Raw genomic sequence first — 20,847 nt, forward strand, 5'->3', positions numbered from 1 at the left:
CTAGATGGGAAAAACACCCCATAGAATCTCTGCATGACGAATTCTGTAGAAACATTCAAAGAGTTCATGCATGCCGGGCGAGATAGGCAGATACCCCCTTATTATACATATTAAAAAACTATCCCTAAAATTCTGGACACACCTAAATTCAAATACCCAGAACACACTGCAACATGATGCCTTAAAACCCAACAGTTGAAACCTAAAACCAGTCCCATTTGTCAGCTGGCTCTGAAACTCACAAATCTACTAACAACTAACAAACACCAGATTCAGACCAGCACTGCTGAATAAACCCAAATCAGAATAATCAAAATAATATAATAAAGCAAAAATTCATATTTGAACCATTGAGAATAGAAAGTAAAAACCAAAGCAAATTGGAATGTTATCGGGCCCTAAACAGAAAGTATAATCTGGCAGAATATCTCCACATTGTAAGAGATCCAAAACAGAGACGGATCCTCACCAAATACAGACTCAGTGATCACAGTCTGGCCATAGAAAAAGACAAACATGGCTTTCAAAGGAAGAGCAAGTCTGTGCTCACTGTGACACTTGTGAGGTTGAGAGAGACAAACTTTCTCCTTCACTCTGAGAAATTTACAGAGATGAGATAGAAATACTTTGACAAACTCTCAAACCTCGTGCCACAATTTTCCAGTTGAGCAGACACAGAGCAAATGCAGGTGTTACTGGGGGAGAACAATCATGCATCAGTAGCAGCTAAATTCATTTTTGAAGTGCCAATCACTGCCTTATTGTACTTTGTTCACAGTACTTTTATTCTCTTATGTTCATAATGTCTTACTAAATGTTTATTTTATTTTATATTGTATAGAGTATATTGTTATTATAGTTTTTATTTAATTCATTATCTGGCACCTTAATTTAATTCTATTTGTATTGTTATTTGTTACTGCCATTATTTGTTCTGTGTATTAATGCTTTGGCAATATTGTATGTGAACACAATCATGCTAATAAAGTACATTTAAATTGAGAGAGAGAGAGAGAGAGAGAGAGAGAGAGAGAGAGAGAGAGAGAGAGAGAGAGAGGACTGCAGGAGAAAAACAGGAGGGGGATGGTTGATTTTGAAAAGATATGTAGTGAATAAAGGAGGGGTCTTGAGCAGAAGCATGTGCTTGTTCATCCACACAATGAATGCAGTGAAATCTTTTGTGAGTTGATGAGCAACAGCATTTTTCTGTCATAGAGCCACTTGTTGTTGGACATACAATAATATCACCACATAGTAACATTCGAATATCAGACCTAAGATTAATGAGTGCACGAAGGCGTTCTAGCAATAGCTCGTGCTTGTTTTCCTGTAATATTTCCGAATGTGGTGCATTTTATTAGCTAAATTGGCATAGATGCGGAATGATTATTCTTCCGATTAATGCAAGTTTTCTCTGATGTTCACAGGTGTTAGATGGATTCGCATTCCTTCAAAGCATCATTAGCGCTCACCGTCGACATCGCTGTACGCATCTCTGTAGGAACAAAGACGTGCTGGTGTTTTAATAAGACTTGAGACGAGGGAGGGGGATATGAGCGCAACAGTAGAAGCGAAACGGCACAGGGAGAGGACAGTAAAAGGCGCATAACAGTCCTTGATTATGAATTACGTCATGTGTTTGAATAAAACCAGGGTGGCAGTAAGGGGCGTGGTATGACGACTTCACACATGGATTAAAGGGCCAACGTTGGGAAATTGGCTAAACTAAATTTATAAGAGGAAGGTAAATATAATACATCTACATTTGTTCTAAATCTAAAACTGCTACTGTTCTGATAGAGGTACAATTCTTAACATTATTAAATATTGTAATGAATTAACATTACTTCAAGTGAATGGATGTTTAACCAAATTGATTTAACCACTCAAAGATCAAAGATCCAGCATAGAGATTGATAATACATTTACTTTTAATATATTGGTTTATTGCATTACATTGTCATGGCAACAAAGTTTTAAAATGGTACATATCTTTACACAGAAAAGGTAAGCATTTTTATTACACTAAAATGGTGTTAACAGGCATATTGTTTACATTTTGTGGTTATACTTTTGAAACAGTGAGTATTTTAACATTTAAGGATTGGCCCCATTCACTTCCATTGTATGTGCCTCACTGTAACCCAGATTTGTGCTTTTTTAAAGAAAGGGAAAAATAATTATTATTAATAATAATATAATAATAAACAAAATCTAAATACATTTTTGTGGTAAGCATTTGGTGGCCACACATGCTGTCGATTGAGCTTAACTTGTATTGAACCCAGAATATTGCTTTATGCCCATTTTGCTTTGAAGAAACTATTGTGTGCCTTGAGCAAGCTGTGACATTCAATATGCAACTTTTACCACCAAAACTGTAGTTGTGATCAAGTTCGGAGTAGTGTCAGCTACTGTTATGTGTATTTTTAAGATTATGCTGAGACAAGAGATTATTTTCTAAGACTTCTAATTATTACCACATTCATTATGCAATAATTTGATTGCTACATGTGTTACCTGGAAAAAATTTATCCAATCTATAGCACATTCCTGATAATATTTTTAGATAAGGTTGTTTGCAACATCTGAATCTATATTTGGAAATCCGATAAACTGATTCGGGTACTTGGGGTGACTTGTTTGAACATGTCCTCTCGCCTGTTGGCAGCTGTGTTTAAGGAGCACGGGCCCTTTAAGAGGCGATCCCACGCGCGGAATCTAGGGGGCAGGTTCCTGTCAGTGGTAGAGGCTGCGTTTTTATTCTCGCCCCCCTCCGCTCCAGTCAGTCAGTAAGTCCTAAGTCGAGCTCGCTTGAGTGCTGATAGAATTGCAGTTAGCCCTCCTGTAACTGCGGACAGCGAGGGGCTTTCTGGAAGTGAATTTTCCGCAAAGTAAAATAAAGCTAAAGCGTGACATCGAGCGGTTCGTCACGCGCAACACACTGACAATAAGCGGGAGTTTCGTTTCTACCTTTTAACTGTTAAAGAGACTCCGGAATTAGAAGGAACATCGGGTTAAACTGGCACATGACAACAAAATATCACTGCTTTCTGTGAGAACGCGCAGTTTTGTTCTCGTTCGTGTAGCTGTCTTGATCTGACATAACGGCGTTTTGATCAAAAGCCCCGCTGAATGTGCTGTGGCTCTGGCAGTTCTTTTGTCACTACAGTGACTTGCTGCTTGTGATGGTTGTGTGCGGTGACGTTGTGGAGCTTTGTCCGTGGCTATTGGCGAGGTGCACTGGAGAGATAGTTGTATTACATCAGTGCACCAAGTGATTGGGAGTGCGACATAGAGAGGAAGACTGCGGGATCTGACCGTGTCTGAGTGAATGCTGTGAGTGCAAGTGTTATTGCATTATTATATTTACTCATGCATACATATGCCTTGTATGTAGTTTATAAATATTGCACTGAGACTGTTTCCATGAACTAAACATATAACGGATTATTAATTTGCCAATATAATACTCAATTGTTTATCAGATATTTTTGTAATTGTATATTGCATTTGTCTTTCTGAATTACAGGGAGAGGTGTTAATGTTCGTTGAGATTTGCACTAGTCGTTCAAGAAGCGTTGAGCCCCAGTTAGAATAGAAGAGACGCATTCATGGAATGCGACTGTGACCGCGTCCCACTGCTTATCTAACTTTGAACTAGTGAGTACCGGGGGAGAGACGAAGGCTGGAAGAGGCGATGACGGAAACAAGCCTGGAGCCACTGTCCGACCTGGACATTGCCATTGATCCGGACTTTGAGCCGCAAACGCGCCCGAGATCATGCACTTGGCCGCTGCCGGAGTCCAGCTCGGTGAAGCCAGCGTTCCATGACACTGACATCATCCCCGAGGAAGAGGATGAGGAGGATGACAGCGCAATGGCAATCAACGCCAATGGCACGGGTGCAAGAGAGGACAGCGGCAGTCCAAGTCTGGCCGAAGGATTGCTTGTCACAAGCGGTCAGGAGAACATGGGTTCCCCACTCTCCTCTCAGTCCCCACCCGCGTCTACATCGAGCCCGGGGGTGAGCGGTCAGGGCAGCCAACAGCAAACTCCCCGGAAGTCATCCGCGCGTAGGAACGCCTGGGGCAATCTGTCCTACGCAGACCTAATTACTAAAGCCATAGAGAGTGCCCCAGACAAGAGACTGACACTGTCCCAGATCTATGACTGGATGGTCAGAAGCGTCCCCTACTTTAAAGACAAAGGCGACAGCAACAGCTCAGCTGGTTGGAAGGTAAGCCTACCGCTAGTATGTGCGAGAGAGAATTCGTGTGATTGTCATGTCCTTGTTAATTATGTGCTGATGTCACTCTAAATCGCAACAAGAAACACATGTTCTGCCGTTTTCACGCATGTTTGGTCACGCGTGCACGCGCGCAGAGAAGCAGAACTTTAAGAGGTTTTGAGGGATCGTGTGCGCATGACTCAATGACGTCACTAGTAAACAAACCAATTCTCCGGATTCCTGCGTAAAATAAATAGCGAATTACCCACGGTCGGTGTGGAAAATTCGTCTAGGAAAACAATGTGCTCCAACTGAAAAGTTTCATTTAGATTTACTCTTGTCACACTGAGATTTTTATGTCCTGGGGAATAGACGTACTTAAACCTTAAAAATGCCATTTCCACAGTGTCAATCCTAATACATTTCCATATATCTAAACACACTTATGTTCATATGCACACCACTGCTTATGTAAAACTTGGCACGGTAAATGTTCCCAAGATAGAAGCTGCCCAGACTGTTTATGTAGGTGTTGAATGGCATTAGGAATTGCGTAACGACACAGAATGGCGCGATGTTCTCCTTAGCAGTCAGTGGTCACGAATGCCTTCAAAGGTAATGTCATGGCCAGCACAAGACTAACAGGCCTGTCACTGACAGAGCCAGGATGGGTTGGGGGTATATGGATGAGGCTGATGTGGGGTGGTGGGAGGGTCCAAGGTCAAGGACTGAATTTGCTGCAGGAGGCCCAGCTCACCAGTCCTATTTGCTGTAAAAAGCTGTGAATTATAATAGTGAAAGCTGAGTTACTGCTGGGACTTTGGCAACAGAAAACCATGTGGACTCCAGCTCAGCATGGAACTGTTTGTACATCAACTCATTTAGTATTCAAGACTGTGCATGTGTGCATCACAATGATCATATTTCACAAACAGCTATGCAAAACATTATCCATCAGTCAAAAATGTTTTATGATCAAATACAATAACCACAGTTCTAGTAGGGGTACACACTAAACACACCTCCCCCTCCTCTTTTAGTCAGACAAGTAGTACAGTGCCTAGTGCCATTTCTGTCATCTGGAAAAATGTCTAACCATGTTCCACTGAACTTTGTGTTCCTGTGTAATTTAACTTGAGCTCTAAATATGAGACACATCCCAGCACATGTCTGACAGACTCTAAGCAGATCTCTATGAACCAAGTGAGGATACTGTTGTTAACAGCCTCAGATAAACACAGATAAAAAAAATGCAGACATGCAGATTCACATTTAAATAAAAATGGAATCATTTAACTGATGTAATACAGAATGAGTCATGTGCACACACATACAAACATGATTTATTTAATATATCCATCAAAACCAATGAAATGGGTAATTATTAAAAATAAATAAAGACTTCACAGGTTGATAACCCCCTGAAATTATATATTACGATTTCTTAATGTATGCATATTATTTCAGTAAATCACTAGGTTCGCTTTACTGTGAGCAGCTTGTAATAAAGAATCTCAGTAGCAATGAGAGAGAACATAAGAGAACACCACAGTGATGCCCCAGGGCAGCGGTCACTAATTAGCGGACTGCGGTCCAGGTCCGGACCCCGGCTTTGTTCCATCCGGACCACGAGACATCATAAGATCGGCTCACCCATTTCACAGTTTTTGCATATAAAATTATCAGCATGACAAAACAACGGGGCTGTATTCTACAATATTTTTCTCTATTACAGAAGAACTCGCTTCATTTATACCATTTTGCGCTCCACCCGTATTGCTACACGTGGCGCCGTGTGCAGATTTGCAGATGTGGTTATTTTAATGGCAGTAGGCCATAGCAGAAAAATACAGTGAGCAGCAATGTAGATACTGGCATCTTTTGCTAAAACTGAAAAATGTGATATTACTAGTAGTATAGTGGAGTTCTCATGAGAACGTTTCCATTATTTGATATATATATTCCATTTATAGGCCTACTTAACTTTAGCTAACAGTATTTTAAGCTTTACTCTTGTGATGTACATGGTTTGTTGTTGGTAGATTTTCAATTTCCAAGGTCCATTCAGACTTTTATATTTTCTAGGGATGCACCGACCCCGATACAGAAGCTTTTAGATGGATCGAGTATCGGTCCGATGAGCCCGATCCAAATCCGATACTGTGTGATAGTCGTTCGTTACTGTCAAGCTCCAAAAATTACATAAAATAATTCATATGACTCGTGCAATTTATTCAAAGCCACTTGAAGATGTGTGAAAGCTCTGTGAATCACAAAAGGCTGTGTATATTAATAAAGAAATATATAGTGTGTGCAGCGCCAGCGCATTAGTGAATGACGCTGCTCTGTTGACACAAACTCATGCACAGGCTGGTGATGCACTTGCAGCTATTTTTAGCATGTGACCAGAATTTGAATTAAGAAAGCGAATTAAACTACTGTAAACTTTTCGAAAAACAGACCCATACAGGACTTCCTGGAGAGTTCAGAATGTCAAAATAAAAGTGTGACGCCCGTTTCACACATACTCCATTTGCTGTGCGTATTTTCTTTCCGTACCCATGTTAACAGGTTAGAGCTTTTACACTGCACGCGGATGCAGTCCGTCGATCCGTTCCAGTTGCGGTACGTATACAGCAGTGCAGCGATCGTTTACGCACCGAGTCTATTTTTGCTGTGCTGCACCGCACTGAATTAAAGTGGCAGCGCATTGTTCACATTAAAATAGACATAGATTGACAAGAAACTGTAATAATTTCATCATATACGCATAATTTCAGTTAATGTGTTCTACAGTTACTAAATTACAGGGTCAAAAAAGTATGATTATAGTCCCAAAATTTGCAAAATGCCATCATATATGATTTTTTTTACCCTAAAAAAAGACAGAGTGAACGCAAATGCGTCTCATTCTTCTCCTTATTAGCAACAGATATAGCGCGATAGCTTTTCTTCTGTCAACAACTCGAACTACATGTAAAACAAAGAATCACAATGATTAAAATTAATTTTCATAATGTTTCAATGTCTTAAACAATGTCAAAGTGAACGTTTGGATTTAAAATCAAAATTTTTGATTTTTGATTTTGTGGCACACAGAAACTGCGGATCAGTGTAGAAAGCACTATAGCGCGTGCTGCTGTACCGTATATGCACCGCATACGCACTGCAAACGGAGTATGTGTGAAATGGGCGCAAGGGTTTAAAAAGTGCACGATTACAATATATTACTGTTCTATTTAAAATTAAAAGTCAATAATAATAATATTAATAACAATTTATTATTATGAAGATTATTATTATTGTCATCATTAGTATTTGTTTGCAATTTGTATCAATATTTAAGTTGATGCAAGTTGAAACATTAAAAAAAAAAAAGAAAAGGCAAAAATAAAACGCTTGTTTCTTTTCTACTGAAGACTTGAAGACTGGAATTACTGTTAATTTTGCTGCTACTTTATCCAGTATACTAGTTAGCAATAAAGTTTTTCTTATTAAGCTATACATTTAAAATGGTATTGGTGCATCCCTATTATTTTCCAAGGTTTTTTCTCAGGGGGTACCACTGTACCCCGATTATGTATCTTTCTTTAGTCACAAGGCCTGCTATGCCCCTTAGGTATAGAAAACTTTCAAACACAAATACTGGACTACTGTAATTCAGCTTCAAAACAAAGAGTTGAATTTGTCTTTTAATATTCATTTGAAAGTGCACTCGATTGATGAACTCATTGAAATATTTGAATCTTTTGGTAGAATATTCCCCAAACCCCACTATTTTGGCTTTGTCTCTGGGGCCCCAATGTCATAATCCTTGCCTAATTTGAAGAGACTGTTTCTTTTACAAAGTAATATTGCTGCCAACTTGTACATTTGTAATAACTATTTCATAAAATTGATTAAGCATTCCTTATGTCATTTCATAGCTACAGTATACTGACTACTGACACCATGTCAATTATTGCCAGGACCTTTGCTGGGAAGGAAGTGTAGAGACCAGACCTCTTGGAACTTTAAATGAATACCGCCTCACCCTAGGGCCTAGGCATTTTAGGGCATGTTTGCAAAACCTACAACATAGGACTGGCTTTGTGCCAGCTTTTCTAATTAAGTGAAAAATGAAGCAAAAAATAAATTAAGCAAAAATTTAATTAAGAAACAAGAAATGGAAACAGAAAGAAGAACAAAACATTACTAAGCTTAAGATGGCTTATACAAACTCAAAGATTGGAATGGCCAGATATAGATTAAAAAAATGTAATGAAGCTGCATCACTGAGGCTACAGGTTGTTGCATTCTCTGTTCTAATGAGGGAGGGTTCTAATGTCATGTGATCTCATAAAGAGGTTCCTGTAGATCATGCTTCTGTGACTGTGCATGGGAGAGAGGAGAGGGCTGACTGTTATTGCATATTGTAGATAACATTAAGTATGGAAATGCTATGTTTTAATTTAATGATCTGGTTATACAAATATATATGTATTGTATACTAATATTAATTAATTCAGTGTTTGAAAAAGATCAAGCTTCTAAACATTAATATTGTAAGGTTTCATTAGAGGTGGCTAGATTGTATTGATTTTTCTTTCCTCTTCACAATATACTCCTGCAGTGACAGATTGCGCATCCACTGCCAAATTATGTACTCTACTCGTTTTAAAAAGCCAGCCTTTAAATGATTCACTGCTTCAAGTATTAATTCAGGTCATTTTATAAATTTTTAAAAGACAGCTCTTGGCTGAGGGTATCTCGCAGTCACACACTCTTACAACGCACACTTGCAACTCACCGTTTTTAATCTTGTAATCTTGACAACCACACATTTATCTGTATTCTCTTACCTATGTAATAACCATGTATAACCCCTCTATTTATCTTGCATTTAAATATAATACGATTATGTAACGTATAAATAACAAACTACTATCATAACGTGTTGCACCATTCTTGTTGCTGGAACACTTAATAGTCTGAGCTGCTCTGCTAGACCCAGTTGAAATGTTTCAGTCACAGCGATGAGAACAGAAGGGTCACCCTCCAGAGGGTCTATATTCAGAAAATTACATTTGGCACAGCTCCAGGATGTAGGTGGGGGATATTTTAAGTGTTTCCTGTAATCCATTTATTGTCAAGAGGGTGGGGTAAACAGTTTAAAGATACAACATTATTTAAGAAATGCACGAATACATGCAGCATTGCACTCCAAGAAGTGCCTGTGTCTTTACAGGCTGTTTTGTCTCAAAAGCACTTACTTAAGAAATGTGTAATATTGTATGCTTGTGTGCAGAAACCTGCAATTGCAATGATTGTTCACTTATGAAGTCCACTAGTGTGTATGATTCTTCTGTTGAATCAATGTGAATGTTGGTGTTTAGTGTTTTTATGTGTACATGCTTGGCATGGATCGTCATGCTGTGTAATGTTACAAAAGGTTGAGATGGTTTGTATACTTCTCTGTCTGGTAATGTAACTACAAAGTACAGTATGTGTGCCAGAGAGACAGGCCAGGAGAGTGCAGATAGGTTTCCAGAGGCTGAGGCATTCTGTGTGTCAAACAACACAGGTCATGACTGAAATACATTAAAGTGAAGGTCGCTGAAAAAGAGTTGTACTGTAGATTTTTCGCTATGGTTACGTGGAAGGCCACTGACATGGGTTTACAGGTTGCCGGAGTGTTGTTTGATAAGTTGTAAGCCAGCCTTTTTACTTTCCTTTTACCCTTCAGTGATTCAACACACCTCTGTTAAGCCTGATAAGCATATGGCTCATCATCATCTTAGAATGACGAATTTGACCATCACCACTTACACTCACTCTACCTCGTACTTATGCATACACTCTTTTTCTTCCCCTCGCCACGCAGACATTTTTTTATTTGAGAACATTTGAACATTTGAGCCGGGGCGGCTGTGGCTCAGTTGGTAGCGCGGGTTGGCCACAAATCGCAGGGTTGGTGATTCGAATCCCGGCCCACATGACTCCACATGCAGAAGTATCCTTGGGCAAAACACTGAACCCCAAGTTGCTCCCAATGGCAGGCTAGCACCTTGTATGGCAGCTCTGCTGAATGGGTGAATGAATCACAGTGTAAAGCGCTTTGAATACCATTAAGGTTAAAAAGGCGCTATATAAGTGCACACCATTTACCATTAAAACACAGACTTCCTGATTGGATGGCAACTGATGGCAACTGTAGTGGCCTGTTAGAAGCAGATATGCTTATTTAAGGACATTTGAATGTCTTTCTAGTTTAACCTATATTTCATAGCACTTTTTTCATGACCGTTTCCCCTCATCCCTCAGTCATTCACTTGGTAAGGGCGTGCTTCCTTGCAGCTCAGACCTGAGGCTTTTGAACGTTTAATTTGTTTTCTTCCCGGCCCGTCATTTCCAATTATATCTGTCTGTCATGACATGAGCACTGAATAGAGGCGGATAAATTGTTCTCAGTTAAAATTTAATTGAGTACAATAAAGATAGCTTTCTGTGTCATAAGCTCTTGGCCAGACAAAGCCAGCAGTAATGAGAGGAGATGTGGCTTTGTAATGAGTGATTATTATTGTGAACAGAGGAAACACCTAACAGACAATCTTATACATCAACCCTTTGAGAGATAACAGAGAAACACTGTCAGACGTGAGTGGGCGATTATTAGCCTGTTTGGTGTGACACAGGTAGCTTATTTTGGTATGTGTGTGTGTAAGAATGTGAGTGTTGACTTTTTATTAGCCACAGGATTGGATTAGATTAACCCAGATTAGAATTAGATTATGGTAGATTCAGATTGAGTGTTGCGGTTCTTGTACATGGATTGTGAAGCAAGTCAAGTCAAGTCAAGTGGTTTTTATTGTCGTTTCAACCATATACAGTTAGTACAGTACACAGCAAAACGAGACAACGTTCCTCCAGGACCATGGTGCTACATAAAAACAACAAAGGACCAACATAGGACCACATGAGACTACACACGAAATAAAATACCTATATAAACTACCTATATATACCTATATAAAGTGCACGTGCAAACATGTGCAAAAAGTACAGGACAGTACAACAAATTACTGACAATGAACAGGACAATAGACAGTGCAGCGCCGACCAGTACTCAGTAGTGCAAAAAGATGACAGTTTCTAAAATGTAAACATAACATACTATGAGATAATGTTCTATGCACATAGCAGTTATTGAGGTAGCAGACAGTTATAAAGTGACAGTAATTAAAGTGCAACTCAGGACACGTGTGTGTCAAACCAGTCTCTGAGTATTGAGGAGTCTGATGGCTTGGGGAAGAAGCTGTTACACAGTCTGGCCGTGAGGGCCCGAATGCTTCGGTACCTCTTGCCAGACGGGAGGAGGGTAAAGAGTTTGTGTGAGGGGTGTGTGGGGTCGTCCACAATGCTGGTTGCTTCTGTGGATACAGTGTTTTTTGTAAATGTCTTTGATGGAGGGAAGAGAGACCCCAATGATCTTCTCAGCTGTCCTCACTATCTTCTGCAGGGCTTTGCGGTCCGAAACGGTGCAAGTCCCAAACCAGGCAGTGATGCAGCTGCTCAGGATGCTCTCAATAGTCCCTCTATAGAATGTAGTGAGGATGGGGGTTGGGAGATGTGCTTTCCTCAGCCTTCGAAGAAAGTAGAGACGCTGCTGGGCTTTCTTGGTGATAGAGCTGGTGTTGAGGGACCAGGTGAGGTTCTCCGCCAAGTGAACACCAAGGAATTTGGTGCTTTTGACGATCTCCACAGAGGAGCCGTCGATGTTCAGCGGAGTGTGTTCACCTTGTGCTCTCCTAAAGTCAACAACCATCTCTTTTGTTTTGTCGACATTCAGGGACAGGTTGTTGGCTCTACACCAGTTCGATCAGCTGCTGCACCTCCTCTCTGTATGCTGACTCGTTGTTCTTGCTGATGAGACCCACCACGGTCGTGTCATCGGCGAACTTGATGATGTGATTCGAGCTGTGCATTGCTGCACAGTCGTGAGTCAGCAGAGTGAACAGCAGTGGACTGAGCACACAGCCCTGGGGGCCCCAGTGCTCAGTGTGGTGGTGGTGGAGATGCTGTTCCCGATCCGGACTGACTGAGGTCTCCCAGTCAGGAAGTCCAGGATCCAGTTGCAGAGGGAGGTGTCCAGGCCCAGCAGGTTCAGCTTTCCAATCAGGTGCTGGGGAATGATTGTGTTGAATGCTGAGCTGAAATCTATGAACAGCATTCGAACGTATGAGTCCTTATTGTCTAGGTGGGTGAGGGCCAGATGGAGGGTTGTGGTGATGGCATCGTCCGTTGAACGGTTTGAATGATACGCAAACTGCAGTGGGTCTAGTGAGGGGGGCAGCTGGGTCTTAATCTGCCTCATGACGAGCCTCTCGAAGCAGGTGATAAATATGGGTCTGTGATGATGTAAGACTTTCAGATCTACAAATCTTGACTAAACACAATTTCTTTCTGTGAAATAACACCACAGTGACCACACTGCACAGTGCATTTGGTAGTCAAATGTGTGATGGGTTGTAGACCTAACAGGGTCATCATTTAAATTCAGGGCCCAAAACAAAATCTATATGTGTGTGTGGGTATGTATATTCGCAGGGAGTAGATTTCAGATTAGGTAGTAAGGCACTATTGTGAAAACCCTGTACAAATCAATTAAATTGGGTTAATGTAATGTACTGTATATGTATCTCTTGGTCTTAATGTTTCTCAATCTGAATTTCTCTGAAGTGAAAGTCTTTTCGACAAAGTTACGTCAACAATGTCCCAAACAAGCACCTCTTATCAATACAGTCTGTTCTATATAAGGGGCCAATCAGATGTTCCACAGGTGCTGAGGTCATCGGCCCCTGCCTGTTATCAGTTTTAAGAGCCCACTGCCTTGCACGCTTATCAGCAAAGACTTATCTCTTTTCAGTGCACCTTCAGTGTTTACACACCTGTCTTTAACCTGTGCTGGAGTCTGCTCTGGTGATATGGATGTCAGGGGAGGCTGGTGGATCAGGTTGAATGGGAGCAGAATGCTGACTTAGCAGTAAAGTCGACAATGGTTCCAGCTGCTGGACACATCAGCAGTTTGTTATTAGCCAGCCAGCTCAGTCAGAGTGAGGATGCAGTCTCTCAGGAACACTGGGTTAAAGTAATGTGGTACATGCCTTTTGGCATGCATTTAACACAACAATTTTAATGTCTAACTAAAGATGTCTTTTAGTTACATTTACTCCTAGATTTTTGTCCCATTTACCTCTGCTTGGCATCCTCCCCACCTACCCCTCCACCTCTCTCTTTACTCCCATGTGTGCTACAGTGTTTATGGGGGCATGAAATCGCTCCACAGCTCCTGGGCATCTCATGTGCCATTTTACTCAGACTGCCATCACTGACATATTGCTCTCTTTGTTTCTACCTCTCTGTTTGAATTTTTATAATTTATTTATTTATTTTTACATTTGCCTGTTTCTCCTTTATACATCCTTTTAAATAAATATACATTCTCTGTCTTTGCATATGCCAATTGTTCCTTCTCTGGAAACAAAGGTTCAAACTAGTCATTGTAGGTCCAATGCCTCATAATCTAACATTACTTTACCACTCACATCATGATATTTTTTTTTAAAGTACAAAAAAAAAAAAAAACATAACACTGGCTTCTATGAATCAAATTCTCAAAAATAATCTTGCTTTGTGAGGTACCACATTTAGGTCCTATCTGATTATTCCACTTTCCATATTGTTTCTATTCCACCTTGGTGTGTCCAGTTACAGTGCAGTAATATAGAGAAAGTATATATAGTATTATTCCTAACACCAGAAGAACTGACAATAAGCATAAAATGTAAGGAAATCTGTCAAACCTTGTGCTATTCCCATCTGTGTAGCACCTGCCACTTTGCAAATCCTACCGAAGGATCCCAGCATTAGAAAACAAGTGGCTGAAGCAGTAAATGGTCTGTTTAATTCTAAGGGTTAGAGCGAGGGAGGAAAATGGTTGTAACATTTTTTAATTATAACATTTTTGGCACAAATATTTGCACTAATGTTATAAGTGGAAAATTGTATATAAAAATAATGTATGATACGACTCCTTTAAAATTGAAATATTTGTTTGTTTCAGTTACACCTAGCGTCATATTTGCAGCATCATACAAAAACAGAAGTACTCTGTGTCATTGTAAAATTGCACTAATTCGCAGTCAGCCATGATTAATTTATTAAACCTGTCCATTATAGGATAATAATCTTAATACTACAGGGATTATTGAGAAAAAGCAAGTAATATGATCTCAACATGGCTCATGAATGTGCACCCAGCACCATATGTATATTATATACAGGACAGTATGTTATATTAATATTGTATTATTATATGTTAAATACATGAATATGTTTAAAAGTTTAGCAATTAGCAAAAAATAAATAATAATAATCATTCCTGAGTGCACCTTTAAGGAATCACTGAGTTTTCTACATGGAAGGTGCAAAAATACAAAGCTTATCCTACGTGTAGAGAAGTATGTAATAGTAATAGTTTGCTTGCTGGCATAGAGGATCACAGGATTTAATGAGTAAACATGCTCTTCATTGACTGCACTAATGAACACGCATGCTCCCTCAATTCTGCAAGCCAAGCTAGCTGGGTCACAGAGTTTTATGTTTCAAAGATAGTTTTCTTTTGTGTGTGTGGATGAAAGCATGAGTGACCATATGCACTAATGTTGCGTGAACTGCAACACAGATATGTCTGTAGGGCTAAAATGATTAGTCAACGTTAACAACAGCGTCGACAAAAAAAAATGTAATTGTCGAACAGTCGTTTGATCTCATTTAACACAAGATCATATGAAACTGATGGCATGCGAGAGCACTGCAGCTCGTGCCTGACTGAGGAGAGGAAAACAGCTCACAGTACAGACGCATTCTAAACTTTCCAAACAGTCAAAAAAGTGATGTAGATCGCAAAGTATGAGGGAATTTTAATGCAAAAATACAAAATAAGTAAATACAGAATCACACAGCGTGCAATCATCGTCAGATCTGGCATTCCGCTTAAGTAAAATTTGCATGTGAGAGCATCTAAAAAGCAAACAACCTGATGTTATATCTTTAATGCATCTTTTATTAAAGTTAAAGTAAAAGGAAGTGGGTCATAAACAAACTCTGAAAATGGCATTTCTCTGTGCGCTCAGCACCGCTTCTATGGGTCGTGTGAAGGGGGAGAGATTAAAACTGCACCCGGCTGATGCACACTCTAACATGGGGACACTTGTCCCGCATGTGCGTTTGCTGCAGTTAGATTATAACGTGATAGCTTGCGACATATTGGATCATAACATACTGTATGTGTCACGGTGTGTATCTTATTGTGAAGAGAATCACTGAAATGCAGCTCTATTAAGAAGAGAGAGTTTGTTTTTGTGAGTTAAAGATGGATTGAAGTGAACATAAAGGTGAGAGAGTGTAGTCTTAGCCCATTATACACTAGCACAAAATATGTTTTTGATTGGTCTTTTTTGGCTTGTTTTCCAAAATAATATCTAAAACCCATTTAAAACAACATACATTTACTTTAGGAGCTATAATGCAGAAGATTTGTTGAGAATTTTGAACACAGTATTTAATATTTAAATATTTTAAAATATCTAAAAATGGGTAACTTATAACAAGATACATTTATATGTTCCTTCTCAAGTAAATGTATCTTGTTTTAAGGATTTTTAGATAATTTAAATGGAAAACAAGACAAAAACTCTTGATTACAATATGATTATTTTGCAGTGAATGTTTTAATGAATATAAGATGTGAGTGGTGGTTGCGTAGTGTGCTAATGCACATTACTAGTAATCAGAATGTCACTGGTTCGGTCCCCACGGCCAACACCATTGTGTCATTGAGCAAGGCACTTAACTCCAGGTTGCTCCAGGGGGATTGTCCCTGTAATAAGTGCACTGTAAGTCACTTTGGATAAAAGCGTCTGTCAAATGCATAAAAATGTAAATGTAAGATGATTGTGTCCTCTTTATTGTTAGTAAGCACATTTAATAAAAAAAGTTTAAGCCGGGCACAAGCTTAATAATCGATAAAGAGCTAATGATTAATTTTGGCAATAATTGCTTGAATAATCGTTCTAATAATCGTTATATTAGTCAATATATTCTCAAAATAATCGTCAAAAGCCCTATATGCCTGTTGTCTATATACAGTGTGTGTGCATGTGTGCTCTCTGAAAGGAGCCCCTAGTTAATCTTTGGTGTTACGGTGTCCATGTCCTTTTCTGTGTTTTCATTCCCTCTGTGTAGAGGCCCAGTAAAGGGTTACATGGGGTACTAGAAAAAGGGGCCCCTCGTCTTCTCTCTCTCTTCCTTCTTTTCTTTATCTCAGTTTCCCTCCTTATTTTTCTCTCAGATTACTGTAAAAGGGTGGGTGGGGGTGGGAGGTTTCACTCAACCGTGCTGTATGTAGACTTTGAGGGAAATATACAGTCTTGGCATTGCTTTGAATAGGAATGTCTCTTTGTAAAACAGTGTATGAAAGTGCAACATCCAACAATCAGTCAAAGTTCTTAGAAAGTTTATTTAGACATTGTAGGGTATATAAATTTGTTTAAATGAGTGGCTTGCTCTAGCATGATCTTGATGTAACAAAATGTTGCATGTTTTCGGTTCACCATCTCGAATCAATCTCCTCAGGTGAAAAGACAGCACTCTAACTTTAGTGTTACTTGTATGCAGTGGCACATCAAAAAGCTCTGGTCAGAGCTCTGTGGTGTGCTGATGAAAAGAAGGCAGTGAATGTTGTATGCAAAGATTTGTTAATGGGTATTGATAAAGTGAAGAACAATATCTTAAAAACAAACTCAAAAAAGAGCTTTACATAATCCTTCTGTAAAAATTTTCATAATTAAGGTTAAGAAGTACTCTGCCCATACTGTGCACTCTCCTGATAAGGCTAGTTTAAAAGGGATGAAAAAATAGCAGAGAGAGAGATGATTGAGATGATTGAGCCGATTGAACTGTATGGCATTGAGCTGCACTGGCAGTAAGCTGTACCAAGAGTTGAGCAAAGAAACCAATCCCCTCTTTCAGCTGGTCAAGAGCTTTAGTCCTGATGCTTCACCAACATCTACTAACCCTCATCATACTGAAGACCTGGACCAGAACAATACTGCTAAACTAATTAGACATAGCCAAATTACAGCACAAATAAAAAATAATTGGGAAACTCAAACACAACAACAGAGTAAAATGCAATGCCATCTGGCCCTAAAAAGAGAATACACCATGGCAGACTATCTGTACACACTGACAGTAAAAACTCTCAGTAAAAACTGAGAGCCACCGTGACAAGGTACAGACTCGGTGGACACAACCTCACTAAAGAAATGGGCAGACACAGGAAAACATGGCTGCCACAGGAAGACAGGTTGTGTCCACACTGTGATCAAAACAAAATCGAGACAGAGATGCATTTTCTAATGGTTAGATTACCGTCTGAGAAAACATGCATGAAATATACAGCCATCCAAGAAAATGTTTACCACAAAATTAAACATATTCAAAGCACATTTGACCATTTAACAAACAATTAAAAACTGCCCTTCTTAGTTGAATACAAGGACTGCTGTGTGGTAGCAGCACAATATGTGTCTGTTTGCCACAGAAAGAGGGACAGTGAGTGAACTGACCCGAGACTGCATATCCATACTTTACTTTGTCTATTAGTAATATTTTATTTTTCCTTTATGTGTAACTTTAAACTTGTGTAAATTTGTATTATTTAACATGATCCTGTAAAATGTTGCCTTATTTGTCAAGAATTCCTTGTATATTTAGTTTTCTTATATTATGTACATTGTTTTGCACTGTCTTTGCTTTGCACTTTGTTTTATTTGAATGCAGCTCAGCTGTAAATGCTTTGGCAATACAAATGTAAAAATGTTTGCCATGCCAATAAAGCACCTTACAACTGAAACTGAAAACTGAGATGGATAGACAGAGATTGGTCCAGTGGGAGAGAATTGCTGATGATCTAGTTTAGGATGACATCACTGCTTAATGGAAAAGGCTTTTAGGCTGATTGATTTGCACACATGCGGGTGAGAATATGTCATCACCATGTGTTGATGCTCACAGTATCAGTGCCATATATAATACTGTGCATATTAATGGTCTTAAAGCTTTCGCCATTTTACACACATTTTTCTTCACTCTCAGCGCTGCTCAGTAAATATGGGTTAGTATGCCTTTCCTGTCTCTCCTCTCCCCACTTCTTCCCCCTGTTTGTTTTACTTTTCCTTTTCATCCACCCAGCTTTTTTCTCCCTGCTTTTTTCCCTCTTCCTGCAGCTGTGCAGCGGGATCCAAGGTTTTTCCAGGAGAACTCAAAGGCTTGCAATGGCCAGACTTTTTGACACACAGCAGATTGCTTGGAGTTGAAAAGGAGGGACGAGTCCAAATAATGTTTTGTGCTAATCGAAATTTTGTTACAAATGATGTCGATTGAGCTTAACATGTATTGAACCCAGACTATTTTTTTTTAATACCAATGCCATTTTTTAACAGAACTTGTGTTTGAAAGAATAGGCTTGCTTTATACATTATGCACTGTAAATACAATTTATCAGTGGTGTGATGTGGTGCAGTGTGAGGATTAGTCTCTCTTTACTTGAAGCTTAGTCAGGTGGTGGGTCATATGATCTAACTGAGTGTGTATGTACACATACAGTGTGCTAATGCTCGTTTGCGTGTGCCTACAGAGAGCAACAGGAGATTAAACAGGGTAGAGAAAGCTGTGGATCACACTGTAATCTGCTATGTGTGATTACATCAGTTTCACTATCACACCATGCATCACACCAGACTGCTTAATGCAGAGAGAAATTACACCAGGATAGAGAAAGAGAAGAAGAGGTGGAGATATTCAGGGCACGCAGATAAAACAAGAACAAAGGAAGCTCTTTGATTTTTTTATCAGTTGCTGACCAGAATGAATGTCAGTTCTCATGCTGACCATTTCAGTTCAGGCTCTATGCTATGACCTCCTGATGACACTGTTTTGGCATTTGCCAAATTAATGTGGTTGTGTGTAAGTTTAGCCAGGAGCTCATGTTTCTTTGTTTGTGTTAGGGTATACTAAGTGTCAGTGGTGGAAAGAGTACTGCTTTTTTTTACTTAAGTAAACGTACTGCTACTGAAGAAATAATTCAAGTAGAAGTACTGAGAAATATTATGAGTCAAGTAAATAAGTAGTTTGCTGAAAAACTACTCAAGTAATTACGTTGCAAGTTACTTTTTGAAAATTGTATTATATATAGTATATATTTTCCCCATTTGCTGAGGTATTTAGTTCTTACAAGTTGCTTTACACTTGCAAGTCAAATTTTGGTTTTAAAAATAGGCACAAAAAACACATTACTCCTGAAATTATATTTTCTCCTAAAATCTATTGTTTTAGATAGAAGGGTATTACATGAATTATTGTTTTGAAAAAATCATTTCTAACCAGGATAGAGAGCGAAGTGGATGGCCAGATGCAGAACAAAAAGACAAGTAAATCACAGTCTCTAGTTTGAGAAACAGACTCCTCACAGGTCCAAAACTATCAGCTTCTAAATGCCAAAGACCTGCATTGCTGCAATAGGATTCTTGGACAAGCAGAACATTTGAAGAATACAACTTTTATTTAAATAGAAATAGCCATTTATAACATTCTAAATGTCTGTAAATCATCTCTAAACCACATAATGTGTATTGTGACAGAAACACATTCCTATTTCAGGTTTATTCTCATTCACGTATGTCCAAGTATTTTGGCTATTAAGTTAACATACTGTACAAGAGTAATGTAATGCAATAGCATAGGAAAGGAAATGTATCTTCTAATGATATTGCAGCAACTATCCAGTTATGGAATTAAGCACACTGTTATCAACTCCTACATGCCAACTGAATAAAATAAGGCAAAAATAAAAATTTCCCACAGTGAGAGATATAATTGATTCAAACACTAAAAGTGGTTGTTCTGTATATGTATTATTGTATTACAGTTGTAATAATAAAGACATATTATGGTTATTTAGCATATTGAGATATTATTATTAAGTAAATTGTTGCATTTGGTTACATTATTTTTTGTGATTTCTCGTACCTTTATATAACATTCATCCATTGCGTACTTTTGGCCTCTAGTGGGTGAGTCTTTTCAGACAGATAAACAGCAGCACAGGGCAGGGAATTACTGTACAGCACCGTGAGCGAGAGTGTTACCCACAAGGACAGTTTATTTTGAACAAGAGGGGCAAACTGTTATGGAATTTAACGTGGTAGCACAATACCGAACTGATGCGGATTGATAGAAGCAGAGAGCCTTTCTGTGTGCACGATGATGCGAGGAACTGGACGGTGGGAAACAATATGATGTTCAGTGAAGTCAAAAGATCGCAATATATGTAATTGTAACTATATCAGATATTATTCATAAAACATGGGAACTCATTGCGTGGGCATTTTCATCTTTTTCAATTTCGGTGGAATATGGGTAGCTCAGCGAGTAAAGACGCTGACTACCACCCCTGGAGTCACGGGTTCGAATCCAGGGTGTGCTGAGTGACTCCAGCCAGGTCTCCTAAGCAA

General features: G+C 39.2%; 1 protein-coding gene across 1 annotated transcript in view; it reads left to right on the top strand.

Moving 5' to 3' along the window:
* The first annotated feature begins 2,804 nt into the window (after positions 1 to 2,804).
* Positions 2,805 to 20,847, top strand: part of LOC127622133 (forkhead box protein O3-like) — a 51,377-nt gene continuing 33,334 nt past the window's right edge. Inside the window, exons 1-2 of the mRNA XM_052096083.1 lie at positions 2,805 to 3,339; positions 3,533 to 4,240. Coding sequence (XP_051952043.1) covers positions 3,701 to 4,240 — 540 coding nt within the window. The 5' untranslated portion in view covers positions 2,805 to 3,339; positions 3,533 to 3,700. The remainder of the gene's footprint in view (positions 3,340 to 3,532; positions 4,241 to 20,847) is intronic.

This window comes from Xyrauchen texanus, chromosome 28 (genome assembly GCF_025860055.1).
Source record: "Xyrauchen texanus isolate HMW12.3.18 chromosome 28, RBS_HiC_50CHRs, whole genome shotgun sequence".
Lineage (NCBI taxonomy): Eukaryota > Metazoa > Chordata > Actinopteri > Cypriniformes > Catostomidae > Xyrauchen > Xyrauchen texanus.